General features: G+C 44.7%; 1 protein-coding gene across 1 annotated transcript in view; it reads right to left on the bottom strand.

Moving 5' to 3' along the window:
- Nrde2 (NRDE-2, necessary for RNA interference, domain containing) overlaps nt 1-16,301 on the bottom strand; it is a 34,366-nt gene extending 18,065 nt beyond the window's left edge. Inside the window, exons 1-4 of the mRNA XM_052185255.1 lie at nt 15,995-16,301; nt 7,491-7,599; nt 6,058-6,291; nt 1,177-1,335 (exon numbers count right to left, since the gene is read on the bottom strand). Of these exons, the coding sequence (XP_052041215.1) occupies nt 1,177-1,335; nt 6,058-6,291; nt 7,491-7,599; nt 15,995-16,058 (566 nt within the window). The 5' untranslated portion in view covers nt 16,059-16,301. The remainder of the gene's footprint in view (nt 1-1,176; nt 1,336-6,057; nt 6,292-7,490; nt 7,600-15,994) is intronic.
- Between the last annotated feature and the right edge of the window lie 10,211 nt (nt 16,302-26,512).

Below are 26,512 nucleotides of genomic sequence, written 5' to 3'. Positions count from 1 at the left end.
TCACAGGAGTCACGGTTACACAGATGCAGGTATTCGTCAATGGGCACAATTAATTGCATGTAAATTTTAAACCAAAGGAAAAACTCTAAGAAGCTACTGAAGTCTAGTTACTGCTGTACACAGTGTTATCTCATTTGCAGGGTATCAAGACCTCTGGTGGGCTGATGGACAGATGGTAAGGACTCAGCATGAAGGGTGTGAGCAGTAAAATGCTGGAGGAAGGATTCTCCCCCTCCACGGAGAGCAACTGTTTAGAAGCGCCATCAGCTCACGGCTACACCGTGAGTGTGAAGCCAGCCCGAGGTATAGAGGAAGCTCAAAACAGACACCAAACAACCAAAAGAGAAACGGACTTCCAAGGTCTCAGAGCTAAACTGCATGGCCAATACCTCTGGTCCTCAAGACCTGGGAAGCGAGAACAGGAGTCATACCTTTCTCCTTTGTGTCCCCAGTTTCCTTAAAGTCCTAACTGTCTACAGGGAGTCAGTAAACACTCAAATTTTGTTCTGCTGCTGCTGATCCTTTGAGGCAGGTGACTCCCCGAGGTGCCTAGGCACCCTTCAGGTTGATAATTATGCCTCTACCTCACAAGGAGCAGAAATTAAAGGAATGCACCACCCCACATGCTTTTTTCAAATATTTTTGATAGATTACAGAGAAGACTTCTAATTCATTATGGAGGCAAATGTCACCCCTACTTTTATGACTCTGCTGGTGCCTGCTAGAAATAATTTGACAAAGGCATTACCACCAAATGTCATTTGTTAAGTGGCATATGTGTGGGACTGAATAAATAAAAATGCTCTTGCCACTTTTCAAATGGCATGTACATCAGACCACACAGTTCCTGGATACCCTACGGCAGCTAATTACTATATGGTATTTTTAGATTCATTCCTGAACAAACATTTATTGAACACCCACTCTGCCAGGCACGATGCTGTGCGCCGGTGATAAAATGAACCCTGACTGACCTTCCAGCTAAAGCGTTCATTTTAGAAGAGCCATGTGTCTTTAAAACTTGACAATGGGCAAAATCCAACAGAATCCATGAGAGAAAGACAGACAGTGCTGACAGAGTACAAAGAAGATGTTACTTCTAATAGAAAATAGGAGGAGGAGGGTGGGGAACGGGGGAAGAAAGAAAGAAACCAAACCAGGGACTCCAATGGCTACCTCGCTATGTCCCCACGATACAGAGATTTATACTCCCAGTTGGCAGGGTCTGGCTTCTTATCTGTCCTGAAGACGTCTGTCAGAGTGGAGACATCTTCCAGCCAAATGGAGGGGTGTCCAGGAGCAGCAGCAGCAGCAGCAGCAACATTACTTCCCTGACTATCAGACAAAGAAAAAGGGAGAGAAACTTTAAAACGTCTTCAGAAACATCTGTCATCCTCAGAAGTATGTAAGCCATATCTATCACACCCCCCATGGCATCAAACAAACCTGGGTACACAGAACCACAAGCAATGAAAGGAAGAGGCTTTCACTATGGGGAGGGTTTCAAAATGAAGCAAAACCTGCAACCACGAAATAATACTTTACCTGAAGGATACAGTCATTCCTTTTAACTATTTCATTTCAGCCAGAACAGCCTACACAGTCCTGGCTACTCAGCGGGTCAAGGCAGGAAGAGCATTAGCTCAGGGCAACTTAGGAAAATGCTATTTTAAAACAAAAAATACAAAAAGAAAAAGAGATCCAGCTTGGTGGTCCCATGAAATAAACCCTGAGAAATAAACAAGCAAGCATATAAAAATATTTGTATGCCTTATAACGAATGTCTTAGTTCCTTTATTATTGTAAAGAGACACCATGACCAAGGCAACTCATAGAAGGCAGAGTTGGGGGGGGGAGGGTGCTCACAGTTCCAGAGAGTTAAGAGTCCATGACCATCACAGCAGGGCGCATAGCTGGGGCGGGAGCTGAGGCATCACATCTTGAGACAAGCACCAAGAGGCAGAGAAAGAGTTACCTGGGCTTGGCATGGGCTTCTGAACCTCAACGCACACCCCATGGCACAGTCTTCCCACACAGTCACCTTCTAATCCCTCCCAAACAGTTTCACCACCTGGGGACCAAAGAATATGAGCCTATGGGGCCATTCTCTTTCAAAGACCACAACCACAACTGCAAACAAATCTCCAAAACGAAGTTGTTTGGAAACCCATTCATGCTCTAAGACACTCTACGGACATGGCCACAGGCCAAGGGTGCCAAAGCCTTTACATTCAAGTGTACTGCCCTTAAAGTCTTCCAAAGTTTTATTACAAGTGAGTACTTAAGAAAAGAAAGGCCAGAACTCTGACTTGCTCATCCACTGTCACTCTGGCAGGTCCCAGAGTCTCACCTGGACTACTGGACATGTGTGCCTCCTACAGAAAGGGCAGAAGGGCGAGAGCTTCCGGTAACCCCGACTTGTCTCTCTGAGCCCATCTGTAGACTGGCAGAGGTTCAGCCCAGACACAAATGGATGGGACCCCCTGCCTGGGCAAAGAGAGGAAAGGGAGGTTTTCTGGCCTCTAACATATTTTTTCCCCTCTGAAAAAATGAGTTCACAAAGCTACAGACTTTGTTTTGTAGCTCTGCCCGGACACAGTTAAAAGATTCTGGAAACTTCTAGATCCCTCTTGGCAGGGAACATTACAATGGTTTTCATGGACACAAAATAGCTATTCACTAAATAATTGTTGAATGGCGAGCCTTGGGTTGAAACATACTGAAGAAAAGTACAAGTGCCTGCAGGATTCTCTACCAAGCCCTACGGATCAACGAAAGGGGGTAAGCCTGCCGGAAATGAGCGAACACATTCACAAAGGAAAGAGCCTCGACCGCTGGAGCAGCCGGCAGCCCAGCCGCAACTCCTCTGGGAAAGACACAGGCACTCACCTCTCCCTGTGAGAACTGAGCTCAGAGAGCAGATGTGTTCTCAGTGTGCGCAAGGTGCTGCCCCCACCTGAGCAGCTGAGGAGCGCACCCCAGAAAACAAAGGTCAATACGTGGCTATCACCTCTAGGGATTTGTCCTTTAGTGCCCTGAAATGGAGTCCCACCTGGTCCGCTACACATGAAACCACTTTCCTGACATCAGACCGACTTTCACAACTCACTAATATCTTAGTCCTTACTGTGCGGAAACAAACGCTTCTTCCAGCTCAGCGTTTCCAGAATCAGATGAAAGAAGTTATCAAGAAAACAGAAAGCTGGGCGATGGTGGTGCACGCCTATAATCCCAGCACTCTGGGAAGGCAGAGGCAGGCAGATTTCTGAGTTCGAGGCCAACCTGGTCTACAGACTGAGTTCCAGGACAGCCAGAGCTATACAGAGAAACCATGTCTCGAAGAAAAAAAAAAATTCAAAAAACAAAACAAAACAAAAAAACAAAAAAAGAAAGAAAACAGAAGAGAGACATTAGACCAATCTATTAAAAAAGCATCCAATAAAATGACCTAAAACAGCTATCTGGGAAGTAGGCAGATACCGTGCAGTGAGTGAAGGGCTCGCTTGGAAGGCATGAGGCCCAGCCTCAGATCCCACGGGCAGCTGCCCAGTCCTCTAACCCGCTGCTCAGAGGCAGAGACAGCCGGAGCCCTGGAGCTTACTGGCTAACCGTCTGCCTCCTCAGTGAGCTCCAGGTCCTGCGAGAGACTGGTCTTTAGGGAGGGAGAAGGTGGACAAGGACAGAGGAAGACACCCAGCCCTGACTTCTGGCCTTCACAGACAGTAACAACGGTGGACAGGCCTGAAGACAGAGGAGTTCAAGCAAGCCTGGGCTACATGAGACCAAATCTAAAATGACACAATGACAAGAGTACTGTAAGGTTAAATCAACAGCCTTTCAAGCAAGTGCTCTTAGTAGTTGTGTGGTTTGGGAAAACTCTTTAACTTCTACAAGCTCTAGGAAAGGAGTGAAAAATAAAATTTCCCAAAGCTACAACCTCGTAGCTTGTTTTAAAGGCATTAAAAGGTTAAAGACTGTTAAAAAGTAATGGGGGCTGGAGAGACAGCTCAGGGGTTAAGAGAACTGGCTATTCTTCCAGAGGACCTGGGCTTGGTTCCCAGCATCACAAATGTCTGTAACTCCAGTTCCAGGGGATCCAATGACCTCTTCTGGCCTCCACAGTCAACAGGCATGCATGTGATGCCCATACACAAATGCAGGCAAAATTCTTATACACATAACAGTACAATAAATAAATCTTTAAAAGCAAGTACAAGGAGTACTAGTAAAACAAATCAGCCAGGCAGTGGTGGCACACGCCTTTAATCCCAGCACTTGGGAGGAAGAGGCAGGCGGATTTCTGAGTTCGAGGCCAGCCTGGTCCACAGAATGAGTTCCAGGACAGCCAGGGCTACACAGAGAAACCCTGTCTTGAAAAACCAAAAAATAAAATAAAATAAAATAAAAAAAACAAACCAAGTCAGCCAACAAAAAGATGGATGGTGCCTGAAAAACAACACCTAATACAGACCTCTGTCCTACACACACATACACACACACACACACACACACACCACACACTCTCACACCCACCCACTTACACACATACACATACACACACTCACATATACACACTCACACATGCACTCACACTCACACACACACATACACACACTCACATATACACACTCACATACTCATACAGGTATACATAAAAGAGTAAGATACTACATTCAACCACTAATGCAGTGAAAATGGCCTGCAGTGAAAAGGGACGGGGGCCAGGAACACAACAGTCAGTCAACAAGGCAGCCATGATTCCTGCCCTCCTAAACTCAGTCCGTTCTGAACATTTTTGCCAGATGCTTTCAGTTCCCCCTCCAACAGCAAGCACAAGGGTGGCAGCAATAGCCTCTAAGCTACATATTGTTGGACAAATCGCCTCTCCTAAGCCCTTGGTTGCTGACACTACCTGGGATCCCAGAAGACTGCAGTGTTGGCCTCGGATGGAAACAGGGCCAGGTTCCAGGTCCTTAACCAGAGTTCTCTGACATCAGCAGGGCTCCCAAGCACACAATGAAAGTACACAGTCCTCAGGGAGATACAAAAATCTCAATGGAGCTACTACGTTCTTGTGTGCCATTAAGAAAAACATAATTTCTCCCTTGTAAAACATGCAAGCAAAGCAAAAAGAGAAAAGGTTAAATGAACAATACTTGAGGTAGTATAATGGCTAATATTGACTATAAAATCAACAAGATCTAGAGCCACCTAGGAGGCAAGCCTCCTGACACAACAGCCTGTCAGCAGTTCTCCACCTGTAGAGCAGGACTCTTTCCGGGGTCACGTGTCAGATATCCTGCACGGCAGACACTTACAGTTGTGTAGCAGCAACAAAATAATCTTATAGTTGGGGGGTCACCAAAACAGGAGGAGCTGCAGTAAAGGGTGGCAGCGCCAGCAAGTTCGAGAGGCACTGCTCGAGGCTTAACTGTGGGGCCTTTCCTTGACCAGGTTAACTGAGGTGGGAAGAGTCGCCCGAAAACCCGAAAACTGACATATGCTAGTTCATGGGCTTAGCCCTGGACTGAGGAAGGCGGGCAAAGGAGCTGAGGGGCGGCAGCAGCAACAGGGGCGGCAGCAGCAACAGGGGCAGCAGGGACAGCAGCAGGGGTGGCAACAGTGGCAGCAAGGGCAGCAGCAGTAGCAGTGGCAGCAGCAGGGACAGCAGTGGTGGCGGCAGCAGCAGGCGTTCCCCTGGTTCTGATGCAGGGGGCCCACTGCCTTACTCCTGCCGCCAGGGCCTCCCTGCTACCATAGGCTTTACGGTAGAACTCTGAGCAGGGACAAAAGCTGCCGCTGCTGCTCCACACTGCATGGATACACACACCAATACACGGCCAGCATCAGGCCAGGTACGGTGGCGCACACCAACAGCCCTACCACAGGAGAGGGGAAGACAGAGATCAGGTCAAGGCTGCTCCCTGCTACAGAGCAGGCCTCTCTTTTGATCAACTGGCTGACCGAGCACACAGAGGTCTAACGGATTGTTAGGACACTCAAGAAGAAGCATCACATTTAAAACATCACTGTGTCTGCAAGCACCGACGGACGCACCGGGCTTTCTCAGGCTCCTTCTGGCCATCCCTGCTGCTTCGGGAAGCCCTATCCTTCCCAGCCTCGGCGTCGGACTCAGACCCACTGCTGCTTGACTGCTCCTGTCTCCTCTTGGCTTTCTTATGGTGCTGATGTTTCCTTTTCTTCTTTTTCTCCTTCTTCTTTTTTCTGCTAATCTGTGTGAGCTTCTCGCTAGTGTCACTCTCGTCTGAGAGCTCTGACTTCAGAGGACTCCTGTTGGAAAAACCCAAGACTATTTTTAAAAGAGAAACAGGAGCCGGGCAGTGGTGGCGCACACCTGTAATCCCAGCACTCTGGGAGGCAGAAGCAGGCGGATTTCTGAGTTCAAGGCCAGCCTGGTCTACAGAGTGAGTTCCAGGACAGCCAGGGCTATACAGAGAAACCCTGTCTCGAAAAAAACAAATCCAAAAAACCAAAAAAAATTTTAAAAAGGAAGAGAGAGAAACAGGAAAAAAAAAAAATCACACTGACAATGAATGAGTGGCGGCCCCTGCTCACTCCTAGCCCGCACGCTACACGGTGCCTTCCTGGTTCAAACTCACCTTAGAGACCTCAGGATTGAACCAAAGTCAAAACAGGTGAGGGACCTGTCCTAACGCTCTCCAGGCCAGTGCTCCCAATCTTCCCAAAGCTGTGACCCTTTAGTGCAGTTCAACAGGTCGTGGTGACCCCTACCCATAATATTACTTTTGTTGCTATTTCATGACTATAATTTTTCCTACCATTATAAATCATAACATCCATATCTGTGTTTTCCGATGGTCTTAGGCTACCCCTGTGAAAGGGCCATTTGATCCCCCAGGGGGGAGTGACCCAAAGGTTGAGAAATGCTGCTCTGAACCCTTTCTTCCCTATGTACACAGCCGTAATGGAAGCAATCTATCAAAGTGTGTGGCACCATTCTCTAGTAACTCCCTCCTGGTCATCAGCTAGCGTTTCCAGAGCCTTTCTGTGTATGTGGAATAGGAGGGTTTCACCATGTTAATGAGGCCAGCTAGTCTATATTTATGAACGTACATTTCTCAGTTCAATGGTCTACAAAACTTCTTTCACAGCCACAGAAGATGTGTGTCATCCAGCTCCCCAATGAGCTTAGGAGATTTCAGCCTCTGGTATCTTATGTCAGCTATTTTTATCCTTATTGTAGATGAAACTAAAGAAATACCCAAATTAACAGTATTCTAAAGGTCACTAATGAGGTCACTGAAGTTACCGGAGAGTCACAATGATGCAGTCTCCCGTGGCCTAATTATAAGCCTTAACTGTGCCGTGCACTTTTGCCACCGGAAAGGCAGTCACTGGAAGCAAAAGGACAAACTCCGCAGCTCTTCCATCTCAGGGATTTTAGGGAGCATCACAAAGGCTAAGCTATGAGCAGAACACAAGACTGAATCCACCTGTTAAACAAGTACCTTGTCAGTGGTGAGCCTTCGGGAGCAAGGGCTGTGACCTCTTCGGTTTGTTGGCTCAGAGAAGTTAGATTTCCAACACGGAAGCTTGGGTTGCTCAGCCAATCTAACTCTGCACATGCAAGAGAGAGAATCAAGAGATGACATTACTCCCACAGGTCTTCTAGACCAGGAACCTAGGCATGCTATCAGCTGACATCTGCATTCACCGCCATCATCAGCCAGTATCTTGTGCAGTCTGCAGAAACCCAGTGGAATCCATGGAATTTTTATTTCACAGGGCATGGTGCTTTCCGCACATTCTAAAGTATTTAAGATTGAAATCATCTTGCAACATCAGGCTGTGGCTTCTGCCACATAATGAAAGTGGTCTAAAAGACAAGACTTCAGGCGTGCCCGAACATCTCAATGCATCTGGTCTTAGAAAATCAGTTCTCTTCCCACCACACGGGTCTGAGGGGTCAAGCCCAGGCTGTCAAGCTTGGCAGCAAGTGCCTTCACCCACCACACCATCTCACCAGCCCTCAGACGCCAACTAGAAACTCCTAAAAGTTAAAGCCAGCCATACACAGCTGCATAAGCCTGCAACCCCAGCACGCAGGAGACAAAGACAGGACCGTGAGATCAAGTCCACCTTGAGCCACTCAAAGAGAGTTCTAGTCCGGCTTCATAACCTTACAAGGTCCTGTGTCCACATGCTTACCATCTGGAGGGATGTGGACCACTCAAGAAGCACTCCATGCTCTACAGTGCAGTCAAGAGCAGACTTTTTCTTATAACAATATCCTTTGGAAATACAAATGTTGAACTTTAATACTAAAATGTATTAACATTACTGATTGCTTCTGGATACTGCAATTAAATGTTTAAAATCTTTAATTTATAATTTCTAACTTCTTTTTTTTAATGATTTTTTTCTTTTCTTTTCTTTTTTTTTTTTTGGTTTTGGTTTTTCAAGACAGGGTTTCTCTGTGTGATCCTGGCTGTCCTGGAACTCACTCTGTAGACGAGGCTGGCCTCGAACTCAGAAATCCACCTGTCTCTGCCTCCCAAGTAGGGATTACAGGCGTGCACCACCACGCCTGGCTTGATTTATTTACTTTTATTTTATGTGCACTGGTGGTATCTGTCCTCTGGGGCTGGAGAACTCCGTCATCCGTCACACACGGCGCTTTCCCCAGCCTGGTGGTCTCTCTGCCCCTTTAACGTCTAACAGATAATTATATCTACAGTTCTAATTTTACAACTCTATGGAGACCTCCCCAAGTTTTCTAAGCCTTACCTGTGGAAGGAAAGAAAAGAGCAAGGGATGGCACTATGGAGGGGCCACAGAAAGGTCCTGTTCCTTCCTTCAAATGCTGAGAAGGCAAAGGCTTGGGACCAGGAGGAAGGCAGCTGAGACACCATGTGTTACTGAGATCAAACTGATGTATCATAAAATTCACCCCTGCAGCAACAACGGCTTTGAGTATATTTAGGAGTGTGCAGCCACCTCCGTAACTGTACATTTTCAACTTCCTGTGAAGAATAGCCCTGACTTGTTCCTCACCCATGCTCTGTCGCCCGCCTCCCACATCCCGCCTCCCGCCTCTGCCTTATATAATCTTATTCATCTACTTTCTGTCTCGATGGATTTGCCTGCTTGGTACACTTCATATAAACAAGCTCACACGCTATGCGGTGTTTTGTAAACTGGCTATTTTCACTTTCTGGTTTACAAGGTTCATTCAAGCTACATCCATATATCATTGAGTCATTCTTCTTTACTGCTAAATAATAGAGCATTTGATGGATATTCATCATGGTCTCTTCATCAGTCAGCAGTCACTTGGGTTACTTCTCTTCTATGGCTATTATGACAATGCTTCTAAGAGCATTCATATTCAAGTTCTCCAGGATGGATATTCAGACAATTGCAAGGTGATATCGTAAGCCAAGTTAACATTCCAAGGAACTGACAAGACTGTATTTTACCAAATAGTTGCATCATCTGACTCTCATTAACAGCAGATGAGGATTCCATTTTTACACATCTAACTAACACTTCTGGTTGTTTTCCAATTATCATCATCCTAGCAGGTGAGATGTTATTTCATTGTGGCTTTGTTTCCATTTCCCTTATCATGATAATAATGTCAACATCTTTTTTACTTAGATATTGATCTCCAGAAAAAACAGCTATTCAAATCATGTACCCATTTCTAAATATGGTCCTCTTATTACTGAGTTCCACAAGTTTTTTGTTTGGTTGGTTTTTTTATATTCTGGAGTCTAGCCCCACCCCCACAGTAACTACATGTTAATAAATAGAGTCAGACAGTGAGCGCGCTCCCTGAAGACTCAGCCTAACTCCTGCCATCTTCCCAGAAACTAGGGCAAAGCTTGGAATACAGCCGGTGGCCAACAAATGTTTATAGGAAAGAGAAGATGGGAAGATCCCAAAGCAGAAAATAAATATTTAAAAGCACAGGGCACAGGGGAAAGGAAGGAAGGAGAAAATGTTACTGTAAGTGTCCACAGAAGGCCAACCCCAGGACAGGCACGCATGGCATGCACACCTTTCAATCCTAGTGAGCTGGTTTAGGAAGTACTGCACTCTCCTTTCCAGACATGGAACAGGGCTTGAAGGGAGTAAGTAATTCATAAGGCCCTGTCTAGTAAATGCTCAACGACTGCTTGTACAATCTTTCTCCTCCTGTCTCCATGTTCTTTCTCAGAGTGGTTCCTTTCCCTTGGGCCTAATTCCTGGCAAGAGCTAAGGGCAAATAGTCCTTGTTGCTCACTGAGCTCTATTTCCATAGAAATAGCAGGCTCTACCATAAACAACGAAAAGTGGGAAGGAACGGACAGTGTACAGAAAGGGATGCTGTTTCGGCATCTGGGTGGCTCGTCACATCACCAACACTCAACGGTGATGGCAGGTGAAGGAGTGTGAACAAACACAAGCCTCTACACAAAGCTGCCAGGGTACAGGGTGTGAAGGTGTGTCTCTTCAATATTTATTTGAATCCGATCTGTTATTGAATTGCTAATTCATGCAGCAGTGTGCAGCAGGGAGCTCCTGGTGCAGGACTCTGGTGCTGCCATTTCTATGACCCTTTATGGGTTTTCTATTGTGTAAATACTCAGTTTTTCTCCCCTGCCTAAGACAATGTAGAATTGTATCTGATTAGCTGTAAAAAGGAGCTGATGACCAATAGCTCGGCGGGAAGCAGAGGGAAGATCTTCCGGGCAGAGAGAGGGATGCTGGGAGAAGATGAGAGGTAGGAGATGCGAGGGGGGGACACAGAGCTAACCAGACCAGGGCGGAGCAGAGAGGACTGGCCACACGGCCAGACACAGTACCAGGATTAGTTAGAATAGCTGGGAGACTGCCCCAGCAAAATGCCTAAGATTTTAATTATTAAAAAGTCTCTGTGTCATTTTTATATTGCTGGCGAGTTCAAGATAGTCCCACTATACAAGGTAACACAAAGGACTCACCAAAGGCCTTCAGAGGGCCTGTCAGGCTTCCTCTGAAAACAGCTAAGGGTTTGCCACATGCAACCACTGAGAAAGACCCTTCAAAAGAACTGAAACCTGAGTTCAATCTCCAGCCTCCACATGGTGGCTCATAACCATCTAGAATAAGGTCTGATGCCGTCTTCTCGTATCGGAAAACATGCAGACAGAGCACATAAAGAAGTTAATTAAAAAGAACCTGAAACTCTTGGGTTATGAACTCAGATCACCAGACACAGTCACCCGACAGGCCAGTTTTGTGGTAGCACATTAACTGGACACACATATTAGAAGTTTCAATCCTGGAAGCATTTGAGAGATGCGTCCATACCCCATTCACAGATTTTAAACTTTTTTTAACCAAGGGACTGTGAAACAAAATCTCTGAGTTCACCACAGAGAGCAGTAACAGCAGGGCTGCCCTGGCTGTCGCTCGGCCTACAGCAGCTGAGCAGCATGGTCAAGGGCACACACTGAAGCCTGGTGTTGCTTTCTTCCTCTAGGGCTCTGCACCATACCATGGGACTACTCTGCACCTCAACTAAAGTCTCCCGACACGTCCATAAATAAGGCTGTCAGGGCAGTTCGCAAATCGTGACTTATTATCTGCTTGTCCATCTTCCTACAACGTTCTGCCAACTCAAATCCTGTTAAGGGTCGGTTAATCATTATTAGTGTGGCTAGGGCATGTGACTTCAATTACAGCTCTAGAGACAAAGGCAGATCTCTATGATTTTGAGGCCCATTTAAAATCAAAACAAAAAAACTGTCAATTAACAAACAACAACAACAAAACCATATAAACGAACAAACAAACAACCAACCCAGGGCTGGGGAAATGGCCCCATGGTGGAGAGCCCCAGCTGCTCTTCCAGAGGATCCCAGAGCCCACATGACACCTCACAATCATTTGTAACTCAATTCCAAGGAACCTGAAAGAGCCTCTTCTAGCCTCTGAGGACAGCAGGTATACAAGTGGCACAAACATATATGCAGACAAACACCCACATACACATACACACACACATACACACTCACACACACACACACACACAGACATACAGACATGCTCTTCATGTCAAACACAAAACTGGTCTGAGAGTCTTTCATCCTGGCTTCCAGCTCCTCCTCCTGCTCATCTCTTACAAACCGTAAACAACCTGGGGTGGGCGCCATGACTACCTACTCCTATGTTCCTATTACAGAGCCATAGCATAAACTATCGACTCAATAAGTATCTGTTGAAATGCACTGAGGATGTGAAGTCTATCTTCATCTTCACATCCAAAGGCTCCAACCTCCTCCACAAGTCCAGTCAAAGTAGGAAGTGCAGTCACCATATGCTTCTCCTGTTCTTTACAGCAACTGTGTAGTCACTAGATTACCTGCTACATACCCTAGCACAATTCCAGATATTGGGAGACAGTGATGGACAAGACAGCATCCACTTATAGGATGCTTATACGTGATCATATCCTTGCCTGTCAGATGACACACCTGAGTTGTGAGATTCAGTTTTTAGTGACACAGAATTCTGGACAGAGATACTTAATATTAAAAGACATTTTATTAATCAGATTGCTAAGTCCTTTCTTCTTTTTTTTTTAAATTTTCATTTTTGGTTTTTATTTTAATTTCGAGTTACAAATGCTTGTGAGCTGCCATGTGGGTTCTAAGAATTGAACCTGGGTCCTCCGGAAGAGCAGTCAGTGCTTTAACTGATGAATCATCTCTCCAGCCCACTAAGTCCCTTTCAGTGGTTACTTACAATCTCATAACTCAGAGTGCCTGAGAGAAATCAAGTATGTATCCATTATCACTAAGGTGTGTGTGTATGTGTGTGTGTACTTTCATCACTAGGAAGGGTGTAATATATATGGACTTATGTCACTCAGCAGGGTGTAATATATATGTGCTTACGTCACTAAGCAGGTATAATACACTATAGAAAGGAGCAGCAGGAGAGCAATCATCTGGAGCTTAAGAGGGAAGAACGCTCAGGTTAGAAACTGCTGAGAACCTAGCACTGTACCTCATACACACACACACACACAAGAAAGGAAGAGAGGGAAATATCCTCCACAAAAGCCACTTCACGCACTGCCTACCTACTGCTGGGACCCTCAGCACCGACACACACCTTCAGAGAAATCCGACAGAGAGGTAAGCTAACAGCCCATTGCTGAGGACTCTGTGCCGTGCCTCTGTGGTGAGTTTACTACGGCACTTTACTAACTCTCCATCTCCACTGGAAAGGCCTGTGCTCAGCTCCTCCACAGGCAGAGGAGCAAGCCAGCAGGAGTAAGCTTCACCTTTAAAAACTGGATAACTTTCTAAGTGGGTACCACATCCAAGTTCAATGTCCATTTCTGTGACTTGTCCTAACAATGTGGCACTGGCTTCTTGTCTGTTTAAGTGAACTCAGAGATGAGGGGCCACTCCTCCAGGGGTAACCATTCAAACAGCCATTCCAAATGATGGTAAAAATAAGTTAGCAATCCTATTAATGAAGATATTTGTTCTTTTGAGAATAAGCCATTCATTTTGATTAGGATCCCTATTTTCTGGTTGCTGGAAGCTCAAACTCACTTGTATAAAGGTAAGAATGACACTCAGGTGGTGATGTTTTCCTGGGAGTTGATCTACCCCATGAAGCAGCCCAGGAACTGCAAAGATGTTTAAATCACCAGACCCCCCAACTCTATAATAAAAAGTTTATAATGCAAGTTCTGGAGTCAGAAGAACCTGTGTTCTTTAAGTGTCTTTTGCTCATTCACAGTGATTACACACTGGAGGCTAATCTGGGTCCCATTGAGACTCTGTCACAAGAATATAAAAAACATCACTGCGAATTCATCAGCTAAAGGTATGATGGCGTGGTTGGAAAGATGGACCAGTAATTACGCCTACTGGTTGTTCTTCAAAGGGCCAAGGTATGATTTCCAGCATCTTCACGGAGGCTCCCAACCACCTTAACTCTAATCCCAACACTGACCCTCCTAATATCACTGAAATCAAAGATTGGACCTTCCTGACATGACTTATTATCATTTGTGCAGCACCAAACAAGCTACATTTAATGACAAAAAGTACAGCTAAATTTTATCAGGTCTTCCTTTTGGGTTTTTTGGTTTTTTTTTTGGGGGGGGGGGCGTTCTCCTCTCTTGTATTTTCTCAGGCGATTTATTTGTTGAGGAAACTGGTTATACATCCTAAAGCTGTTTCCCACCAAATCTTCTCTGTATAGCCCTGGCTGTCCTGGAACTCACTCTGTAGACCAGACTGGCCTCGAACTCAGAAACCCACCTGCTTCTGCCTCCCAAGTGCTGGGATTAAAGGCATGTGCCACCACCACCCCACCACCACCACCACCCCGGCTTTTTCTTTCTTTCTTTCTTTCTTTCTTTCTTTCTTTCTTTCTTTCTTTCTTTCTTTCTTTCTTTTCTTTTCTTTCTAATTCCACAGATGTGAGTACACTGTCGCTGTCTTCAGACACACCCTAGAAGAGGGCATCAGATCCCCATTAAAGATGGTTATGAGCTACCATGTGGTTACTGGGAATTGAACTCAGGACATCTGAAAGAGCAGTCGGTGCTCTTAACCACTGAGTCATCTCTCCAGCCCATCTTATCAGCTCTTTAAATCTAATTATCAGTTCACAGGAAATAATGGAATGGGTAAACTAAAGGAGCATGCTACATGAAGATTTGGTGGGAAACAGCTTTAGGATGTATAACCAGTTTCCTCAACAAATAAATCGCCTGAGAAAATACAAGAGAGGAGAAACTGTTTCATACTCAAGGAGATCTACAAGTGCATGCAAAACATGCAATACTCCTTGTTCATGGTAGCACTTGCCTTTAACACCAACATTAGGAAAGCAGATCTCTGTGGGTTTCTGGCCAGCCCCCTCTCAAAAAGAAAAAAAGAAAAGAAAATGGAGAAATCTGACTTCTTTTGGATCCCTATAAGCAAACCAACAAACAGTAAAAGGTTGAGACACTTGGAGAAAGCTGAACAGTAGCTCATAGTTAAATAATTTATAGTTAATTTTCTTAACTATATTTTTTTTTTTTTTTTTTTTGCTTTTTGAGATAGGGGCTCTCTATGTTATAGCCCTGGCTGTCCAAGAATTCTCTATGTAGACTAAGCTGGCCTTGAATTCTGAGATCCACCTGTCTCTGCCTCCCAAGTGCTGGAATTAATGACATGTGCTACCACTCCCAGCCCTCCAAACTGATCTTACACTTTCAGTATCAAATGTATTTCATGCATTTATCTGCCATGGTTAACTTCATTATAGGTGACACTTGTCTTAACATTTAAAATACACATACAGTTCTCTAAGTCTCATGCTCCACAACCCCTTGAAGGTCCCTGAATTCTTATCTATCCAAATCATGTCCTCTTGCAGACCATTCCAAAATTCCGAGCATTCCACTTTTATGGACTTGTTGACCGTGGCTCACCTATGACATTTGTAGCATACTACCTTATACTGACTTTTTTTGTTTGTTGTTGTTGTTAGTACCGTTCATGCAACAGGTTGCATTACCGATCCGGACACATCTATTGAATACGTCTATATTTTGGGCCTGTGCTGACAAATAAGTGTGCTACAATGAACAGTCTCGAACTTTGTTAAGGGTTACAGTTTAGTAAAGAAAAATCAGAATTACGCTAACCACAATTACAAGTATTTTAAGAGGGTTTCTTTTGCAATGGAGTTGTGTCATTGCAGCTTCTAGAATGAAGTCCAAAAGTACGGTAATGTTTGCGCCAGATACCACCCTAAGCTTTGTTTCCCCTTCCGTTACTTGACTACAGTAGTGCCCTAAGGAGCCTCTGGCCATACACTTCAGACAAGACCCAGAAGGCTTTGCATCGCCGCGGAGAACCCTGGGATACAAGTGGATAAACAAATCAAATAAAAAGGCCATGACCCAGGCCCGAAAATCTGCCATTAATTTCATCGGTGTCTTTTTCGACTCTTTTGGGGTGCTTACCTTTTCTGGATGCCCCATCACCGGAGGCCTCACTTACGCCCGCAAAGGCCGGGAACAGCGCCATAATCACAGGCCGCACCACCACTCCTGCCACAGAAATGGCGCGGTCTGGAGAGCTCTGGTTGGAGGACACTGACTCGCGAGGCACTCTGGGAAATGTAGTTCTTCCTGCATTCGTTGAGGCTTAACTCCTGGGCAAGGCGGTGCAGAGACCCGAAGGGTAGAGAGGAGAGAAGGGAACAGGGTGAGATCGGAGGCGGGAGCGGAGACTGTTTCCTTGCAGTTAGTGGCCTCCGGCCTCTGTGGAAACTGGAAAAGCAGGAACCGGAAGAGGAAGTTGGGAGGAGGGGAAGGCGTGGAAACTGGAATTCAGCTCAACTCCTAAACGCACACTGCTTCTTTTAAACTGGGTCAAAGTAATCAAACTCTGTAAGCTTCGTTTTCCTCCTCTGCAAGATTGTGTATGTCTGTGTATAGGTTCACATATACATGTATAGATTGCAATTGTTTCACCCATAAAAAGCATTTAAAAGTTGGCTTTAAACTGGGTGTGGGGACTCACCCCTTTAAGTCCCAACACTCAATAGTAGAGGCAAGTGGATCTCTGTGAGTTCAACGCCAGCCTGGTCTACATAGTGATTTCAATGAGAAAACTATAGAGAGAGACCCTGAAGAAAAGAAAAATTAGCTTTTATGTGAAATGTAACAAGTTCCACAACAAAATGTGAGCAATCCAAATATAATTTGCCGTTTTAAATACCCTAGGAGCCGGGCGGTGGTGGCGCATGCCTGTAATCCCAGCACTCTGGGAGGCAGAGGCAGGCACATTTCTGAGTTCGAGGCCAGCCTGGTCTACAGAGTGAGTTCCAGGACAGTCAGGGCTATACAGAGAAACCCTGTCTCAAAAAAACCAAATCCAAAAAGCCAAACAAACAAACAAACAAAATGCCCTAGGAATAGAGTTCAAGGTCCTAGTAAGATAACGGTCTTTGGCAGTAAATACATGTACTTGCCTGTAAAGTAATTTTGAGATTCCTGTTTAAAAAGAAAAAAAGGTTGGAGGTGGGTGGGGCAGGGAGCCAGTGAAATGGCTCAGATAATAAAGGGACTTGTCAAGCAAGCATGAATACTTACCTGAGTTTCATCCAGACTCCACAAAGTTGACTTCTGACCTCCTACAGGGTTGTATAAACATGCCCCACAAAAATAATAAAGTTAAAAATATAAACCACGAGATGTGAACCTAATCATCTAAGCAAAGGAATGGATGGAAACCTATCCAAGCTGCACCTGTATAACATGTAAACGCTGTGTGTCCAAAATAAATGTCCTTCAGGTTTTCAGGTCCCTAAAAGTACTCTGGAAAGGAGGGCAGTGGACTCCACCTCATGACTTCAACTATAAATCTCAAGTTCTGGGAAACCTGAGAGTTATCTCAATCGATTAAATCAATATCTGCACCAGGGCATGGTGATGAACACCTTTAATACCAGAACTCTGGAAGCAGTAGAGTGGATCTCTGTGAATTTGAGGCCAGTCTGATGGACAAAACAAGTTTCAAGACAGCTGGGAATACACTGAGAAACCCTGTCTCAAAACAAAACAAAAACAAAAAAGGGATAGCTGCTTCTCTTCAGGTAACTAAGATGGCTACAGTCTTTCCCTAATGCTTCATCTCTTTCTACTCCAGAAAAATAAGAATTAAGTGTGAAAGGCTTCAAAACATTTCTTGAAAGCCATGATAATGTATTGATAACAAGGAATCTTGTTATAGTGGGTATTTGTGTATTTACAGACATGTAAGAGACTTTCCATAAGTCATTCTTCATAAGAATGACTTAATAGGTAATCAAGATACTGATACAGATTTCTGAAGCTTTTGTTTTCTAGGAGGATTTTTTACATTTTTAAAATGTGTGTGTGTGTGTGTGTGAGAGAGAGAGAGAGAGAGAGAGAGAGAGAGAGAGAGAGATTAGGTTTCTGTGGCAGGAGCTGATGGCCACTGAGAAATCTCACCTGCCCTGTCTTTTGGTTTGGGTTTGGGTTTTTTTAAACAGATCTCACTATGTAGTACGGGCTCAAACTCTTCATTCTCTTACATTTCTCTCAACTAAAACAAAACTTCACTTTCAATTTAATGTGATAGTAAATTTTGCAAAGGTCTAGAAGACACAATCATTTGTATAGAGTATATAGCTTTCATCCCAACAAATGTTGAAAAATACAGGGATTCTCTATGTAGCCTAGGCTGTGCTGGAACTCTCTGCGTTGATCAGGCTGGCTTCAAACTCACAGAGATCTGCCTGTTTCTGCTTCACAAGTGTTGGGATCAAAGGCATGCATCGTAATGCCCCGTATATTTGAAAATGTACAAAATTAATTTCCAGTGTAGCCGCCACCGAGGCTGGAAATCCTGCTTGGTCTTCAATGTTTCTGTGTGATCCTTTTCTGAAAAGGTGTGCTGACCTTTGGCTTAAATGATCAACATTCAGGTGGTAAAGGTCAGTGTGAAAGATCACTTGCTACTCTTACGGAGGACCCAGGTTTTTATTTTTTCAGCCTTTGTAAGGAAGGGTGAAAGCTACGTGCTCCACACACATGGACAGAGGGCTGATTCGCTACAGCTGTGATTGCTAGACCTTTGCAAAATTTACTATTATGTTAAACTAAATGTGAAGTATTGAGCTAGACCTGGTGGCGCATGTCTTTAATCCCAGCACTTGAAAGGCAGAGGCAAGTGAATCTCTAAATCAAAGGCCAGCTGGTCTACAGAGTGAGCTCCAGGACAGCCCGGGCTACATGGAGAAAGACTGGCTCAAGAAAAAAGGGAAGTTTTGAATATTCTTTTCTGCATAGAAAACCTACCACAACAGGTGTGAGAACAACCAACTCTAGTGATTCTTACTCTGGTTTCCAGCTGTAAACTCTGGGTATTTCCATGTGCCAGGGATTTCTCAACATAAACCAGAAATAGTTTCAAATCACCAATTGGTTCTGTGAGTAAATGGATAAAGGAAGAAGTGCACTAGTAGCCACCCAGTGTGTGTACAGAGTACAATGGCCCAGTAGCTGAGGAAACTCAGCCAAGCAGAGAAAAAAAAGAAAGGTCAGATTCGAGTTGAAGACCCCAGTCTTGAACTGCTACTCCTTGATGTCCCTGGAACAGCCTCACTTCTGTGTGTTTGCTCTAGAAAACAACCAAATATACTTATTTTTCCAATTTTGGGAATCAGATTCAAGTTCACTTTCTATCACTGCAACCCAAGGGTCTTAGAAATACAAAACAAATGAGTAAATTTCCACATGCAGGGTCATGATCCCAGAACCTGGACCTGTTCCCGGTTAGTTTGAGTGATGACTTCTAAACTGGTCTACCCAGACTAAGCCAAAGTCAAACTCCCTTTCATCTTTCTGCAAGAAAGAATCCACACTAATTCAGGGAAACTGGAGGAACAGGTCTATCTGCCCACTCCATCCTAAGGAATTTTCTGTTGGTCCCTATGAAGAAAACAAAAATATGCCCTTGGGAAACCAGAGCAAGGAGATAAAGGTGTGGATCTGCTCCAGCCTGGGGAGGGGCTAGAGGGGGGCAGTGAGGGCAGGCAGGGCAGGCAGGGATGGAGGGGGGGAGCAGTGAGGGCGGGTGGGGATGGAGGGGGTTGCTTCTTACCTGATTTGTTTTCTTTGGAAGCAGTAGGGGGGGGGTCTAAATTTGAAAAGTTGTTTTTTTTTTTATTGATTCAGATTTATTCTATTTTATACAGATGTGTCTGACCTGCTGGTTTATATGTGTACCACATGTGTGCAATTGCCCATGAAGGTCAGAAAAAGGCATCACATCTTCTGGGTGTGAATAGCCTGATCTAGACACTAGACATCTACAAAATCAGCAAGTGTTCTTAACCACGGAGCCATCTCTCCAGCCCAGGAAAGGTTTTAGTGATCAGATACAATTTCAAAGATCATTCCTTGGTTAAACCAACCTGTTTATGCATAATGTAAGATTCACATTCTGTCTAAAACAAAAAAGGTTTTGAGAAGCCCCTCAGAAATACACAGAAAGAATCCAACCCGGGTCCTCTGTAAGAGCAGCAAGCGTTCTCAGCTGCTAAGCCCAGGAGGAGCACTTCTTCCCGAGGTGATATGTGGTTTGGTTTTGGTTTAGGATGCTGAGTTGAACCCAGGGCTGCATGTATACTAAGCATATATGCTCTGTCACCGGGCCAACCCCATAGGGCCATCTCTATTTTCTTGTTTTATTGATGATAAAGATAATTGAAACAACACACTCCATTAAAGATAATCTTTTAAAAGCCAAGTAGCTAAATCCTCACCTTTCTTTGACTAGGAAAGTGACATTTTAAAACTTAGTTTATATATACATATATATATATATATGTATATGTGTGTGTGTGTGTGTGTGTGTGTGTATGGGGGTATTTTGTCTCCGCGTGTGTCTGGTACCTATGGAGGCCAGAAGACATCAGATCCCTGTCTCTTGGGATTAAAGTTACAATGTGAGCCACCGTGTAGGTACTGGGAATTGAACCCCTGGTCCTCTGGAAGAGCAGGCAATGCTCTTAACTGATTAGTCACTCTCCAGCCCTAGGAAGGTGACATTTTTAAGAAGTGAGTTAGTGTCAGTCTCTTTTAAGAGAGACTGTTACTTGAAATTGTTTGTCTTTGAGGAAGTATCATCTCACTGTCCTTGGCTGTGCATTTTATCGCCTTGTACACCAGGGAAAAAACCATCTATCACTGCAGCGTTACAAACGCTCCCCTGAAGACTGGTGGACAAGTTATCACTCGAGATCTTGTGCCTGTTGGCACTACTTCATCGTGCTGGATTTTGTTGGTGCTTTTCTGTCAAGTGGAGCAGGAGATGCTTCATTATCTCTCCCCCATTTTCTTCCCATCAGCACCTCTCTTGTCATTGTCTTCCCTCATTACCAAAAAGAGCAAAAGAATGCATTTTCCACTGTCCAGACCATGGTCCCTTGCATTATGCTCAGAAAGAGAATAGAGCATAAAGATGGGGACTGACCATTTACCCTGCACCAGTTATTTTTGTTCTTTCTGTTAGGTTTTTCCCGGGTATTAGATTAACATACATTTTTATTTATTTTTTAAAATGGCAGCTGCTGTGCCATTCCTTTTTTAAAAAAATATATTTATTTATGTGTATGAGTATACTATCTTCATGCCAACCAGAGGAGGGCATCAGATCCCATTACAGATGGCTGTGAACCACCATGTGGTTACTGGGAATTGAACTCAGGACCTCTAGAAGAGGTCCTGATTAAGAACAATCAATGCTCTTAACTGCTGAGCCATCTTTCCAGCCCCAATGTATATTTTTATTATACCTGTGACTATTTTTCCTCTTAAAGTTTCAAGCATCTCAGTCCCTCACTGAGGAACCTCATAAACATGTAGTAGAGAAGCTGTGATATTTCATTCAAAGGATAGGCTCATGATATGCTTACTCAGTTCCCTCTGGCTAGATATTCAGCAGAATTCACTTCTTGTATCGTCTCTCCTTTGTTATCTAAGATTTTTCTAAAGTGTGCAGTGGTGCCAACAGGCACAAGATCTCAAGTAATAACTTGTCCACCAGTATTCAGGGGAGCGTTTGTAACACTGAAGTGATAGATGGTTTCTTCCCTGGTGCACAAGGCGATAAAATGCACAGCCAAGGTCAGTGAGATGATATTTCCTCAAAGACAAACAATTTCAAGTAATAAGACTCTGTATACACATTCCACAAAGGTTCTGACTATAGCCAATAACACACAGAGGCATCTCCACAGGAGGTCCTGGCCTGAAGAGTGAAGTGCAAAGATAGTCCTCCTCAGAAGACAAACTTGTGACACATTTCTCTTGAAAACCTCATTTGCAGTTGTGGAATCAGGTAAGATGCCACCTTAGAAAATAAAGTGGGCATTCCAGCGCACCAAGAGAGGTGCCTGGTTTTGCAAACAGAAAAATGTAGAAAGCTGCAGAAATTAAGACCAACAACTTCAAAGTATCAGGAAGACAGAACCTACTGCTTACTCCACATCAATTTAGTTCAGATTCCTTTATTGGAAGACATCAAAGCAGCGCAAGTGTCATGGTCACGTGAACAGAAACTGGAAATGTGATTCTTCTCCTAAGTCTTCAGAGGGTAAAATACACTTGGGTTTGATGGGACAGTGTTTTAGCACTTGTGACTCCATTTTGATTATTGGTTTAGTCCTCTGGGTGATATGCAGAAGCTTAGTCCAAAACAGTGGTGTTCTATAGTGTTTCTATGACATCTATAAATGAACAACAGAGTAAAAGAAGCACGGGAGAGGTAGAAACCGACCACCCCTCTAGAAGACTCTAAAGAGGAAGAGCCGTTTAGCTGGGTCTTAAAATGTGAGGCATTTACTAAATAGGTAAACAAAGAGACAAATGAGGAACTGGTGCGTGCAGGAGTTCGAGTGTACTCAAGGATCCTCAGTGCAGACTGAGGCTGAGGTGACAATAGAGGGACTGTAAAAGCCTGGAGGAATGGGGGGGGGGGGGAGGAGGGCCTGGATGCTCCCAATGCTGCCTAACAGAGATTGTAGGGGCTGGAGAGATGGCTCAGTGGTTAAGACCACTGGCTGCCCTTCCAGAGGACAGGAGTTCAATTCCCAGCACGGACATGACAGCTCACAACCATCTGTAATTCAAGTTCCAGGCAGTCCAACATCCTCTTCTAGCCTCTCTGGGCATGCTTGTATCTATGCAGGCAGAATATCCATACACATACCTTAAAATAATAGAAATAAAAGTAAAAAAAAATTGTTCTTTATCTCTGGGGGGGGTAGGACATTAAACCCTTGAAATTCCCAATATGATGTGAGAATAGGTAGGCCTTGATTGTAGCTAAGTTTAAGCTAACAACATCCTGAGAGGGAGAAGGAGGCCATCCCAGGAAGACCAGCTACGGGCTTGCACTGGAACGGTTACTGGAGACCAACTCCCATCATGTCTAAGCAATGAAAAAAAAAAACCAAAGACAAACAAAAACAATAAACCAAGAACTTCCGGAATGACGCTGAATGGGCTTCCTAAGCAGGCAGCAGCTGCGGCAGGATTGGTACATCTCAGTTCCACAGGAAGAGGGCACACAAGCTCCACATTTGGGACCGTGTCAAACCTCACCCCATGTGTCTTCTCATTTGGCTGATCCTGACGTCTAACATTTGTAATAAGACTATAATAGTAAGTACAACCATGAATATGCATGAGGGATTGGTTCCAGACTCTCCATGGATATAAAAACCACTAGGGTGCTCTGAAATCCCACTTATGATGTGCACGCCATTTCCACATAACCTACACACATCCTCTGGTATTCTTTGAATCCGCCCAGACTACTTGTAATACTTAGGACACAGACAGCCAACTACAGAACCCACTTTCCAAGTCCTGCAAGCTTTTCTAGCAAATTATTGGATCCAGGCAGTTGTTAGGATCCCGGAATTTGTAACCCTGTGTGTGTGTGTGTGTGTGTGTGTGTGTGTGTGTGTGTGTGTGTGTGTGTATGTGTGTGTGTGTGTTGGAGGTGTTGTACATGTGAATGCAGTCGTCAGCAGAAGTCAGAGGTACCAAGTCTCTTGGAGCAGAGTCACAGGTGTTTGCCAGCCAGCTGACGTGGGTACTGGGACAGGAGTTCAGCTACTCCACTCTGAACCTCTGAGCCACCTCTCCAGCTCTTGTCTTATATAAGTTCTTTTTAAAAGATAAGAAACAGATCTCAAATCAGAACTTTCAAAGTCAGAAACCTCAGCAGTGGAAAATCATATGACAGTGACTGTTCCAGCATAAAAGCGATCTGCTGCTTCGCTGTTGACGCTGACGTCATTGACACTGACGTCATCGAGCCTTCATCATGCAGCTCCAGGGGCTCCCGCCGGAAGAGCCAGGTCTTCCCTTGGCAGATTCAAAAGCAGCATGGACGATGGAAACTTGCCCGGTGCTTGTTTGGTTAACTGATTCATGGGAGCAGGTTTTCAATGTCTCTCAAGAACACCAAGCAGCCGATCTCAGCTTCTGCCATTCCTGAAGCATACATATGTCTGCATAATCTGTGGGGGGGGGGGTTTCACATATGCCTGCATAATCTGTTGGGGGTTCTACAGAACATGCTGATCATGGCTTCCTCCGTGACCTTCCAGTTAATTATCACTACTGAATCTTTAATGCTTTAAACATATATATTGCTTATTTTGCTTCCAAATCAGTGGCTTAATAAATGTCAACACGCACATTAAATGATGTTAATCTTTAATATAGTTTTGAGTAGTTGAAAGTATATTAAAAATTAAAATAAAATTAATTTCCACCTTCTCATTCTTAAGCTGCTGGCTAATGTCATTTTAAAGCCTGCTATCATATTCTATGAATTGACATTTTGCTATGAATGAATGAGCTCGTATTTATTTACTGCCTCTGGTGTTTCTATTTATGTTTTCGATTGCTATAAAACACCATACATCATGTTATGAGAACCCAGGCATTCAGATGAACTGTGCTGGGTGGGATCATGTACTAATGACAAAAATACTAAGGTAATATCTTTAATATGCCAGTCGGCCTTGCTAGGGTTCATGATGGTGGGCTTGTGAAACCTGTAATGTCGAATGCTTTAGGGAAAACCTAGCCTCCTGCCCTTGAATAACTGAAGGCCCGGAACCACCAACATTCATGGTGCTAAAAGTCAAGACTCCCTAGGGCCTGAAGTACTGAGTGGACAGAGGCACCTGGGATTTTTGGAAGCTCCATCTTGTAGCACGACCATCACCTTGCAAACTTTTAGAACTGTCATAATGGCTATAAATTATAAACCAAGATGGTGTGGCCAGGCAAACATTGTCTTTAACTATTTAATTAAGCACTGACCGGGCTTTTAGCACTACCCTGGGCTTTGTGGATTGAGCTCACACAACACAGAGATAGCATTCCCTTGGGGAGACTAGTCAATCTCCGGGAAACCCTGTGTCATGGTGTGAGGACACCCTGTTTAGAGCACGGTCCCAGCTGGGAAACTCACAGGGAGGTGAAGCTGAGCATGGAAAGCTTGGGGCTTCTCTGGGTTGCATCCTAACCACAGAAGTCATTCGCAGAAGCACAGGAAGGAAGAGCAGGTATCAGGGAGGACGGGTGCGCATGGGCTCGGCAGGAATCCAGATGCAGCACCAGCAACCAGATCCATTTGCACAGTTGATTCAAGAGCCCGAGAGCCCAGCAGCTATGCAGGAAATTTGAGAGCAGCCTGATGGAAACGCAAGAAGGAACCTTGTGCTAGAGGGGAAGTAGTCGTGGTTAGAAGCATTTACAAAGTTATGCAAAATGCCAGCCCCACGGGAAACATCAGTGATTTCAGGAATTTCATTTCCGTATTGAAATACATGGAACCTCAGGGTTTTTAAACTGTCTACCTACCTATCTATTTATCTCTCCATCCATTCATCTCCTGGGGCAGAGAGAGCCATATGTGCTAAAGGACATGAGAAGAGATCAGAGAACGGAACTCAGGCCATCAGGAAGAGCAGCAGACACCCTTACCCTCTGGGCCTTCTCTCTGGTCTTGCACCCCAGCTTTCTAAGATGTTCTAGAGAATGGTACTCACCTTTTGGATATACTCAAGTTAGCAAGGCCCTTCTGTTCCTGGCATCTCAGCGATGGACAGTGAAAAGCAGGAGGGTCAGAAGCTGTTCCGGTTACTTCTGTTGTCACTGTAGTAAAACACCCAACAAGAGCAGGTGGAGAAAGGCCTGCTTTCATTTGGCTCACATGCCATGTGTGCAGTCCATCATGGTGCGGAAGTCATGGTCATTGATCACATGGTATCCACAGAGATGCATCATCACAGTATGGCTCACTTCTTCCTGTATTTTCAGCTCAGAACCTTAGTCAGGGTTTCTATTCCTGCACAAACATCATGACCAAGAAGCAAGTTGGGGAGGAAAGGGTTTATTCAGCTTACACTTCCACATTGCTGTTCATCACTAAAGTAAGTCAGGACTGGAACTCAAGCAGGTCAGGAAGCAGGAGCTGATGCAGAGGCCATGGAGGGATGTTTCTTACTGGCTTGCTTCCCCTGGCTTGCTCAGCTTGCTCTCTTATAGAACCCAGGACTACCAGTCCAGGGATGGCACCACCCACAAGGGGCCCTCCCACCCTTGATCACTAATTGAGAAAATACCCCACAGCTGGATCTCATGGAGGCACTTCCCCAACTGAAGCTCCATTCTCTGTGATAACTCCAGCCCATGTCAAGTTGACACACAAAGCCAGCCAGTACAGAACCCTGGTGCACTTAATGGTTCCTCCTACATTTAAAGTGGGTCTGTCACCTCAATGAACCTCTTCTGGGGTTACAGGTAGTTGTGAGCTATGTAATATGGGTGCTGGAAACCAAATCAGGGTTCTCTGCAAGAGTAATACATCTTCTTAACCATTACACCATCTTCATGGTCCTTCAGTTATTAACCACTAAT

This window comes from Apodemus sylvaticus, chromosome 6, assembly GCF_947179515.1.
Source record: "Apodemus sylvaticus chromosome 6, mApoSyl1.1, whole genome shotgun sequence".
NCBI classification, from domain to species: Eukaryota; Metazoa; Chordata; class Mammalia; order Rodentia; family Muridae; genus Apodemus; species Apodemus sylvaticus.
Note: the sequence above shows the minus strand (reverse complement) of the source record. Positions and strands in the feature narration are given on the sequence as shown.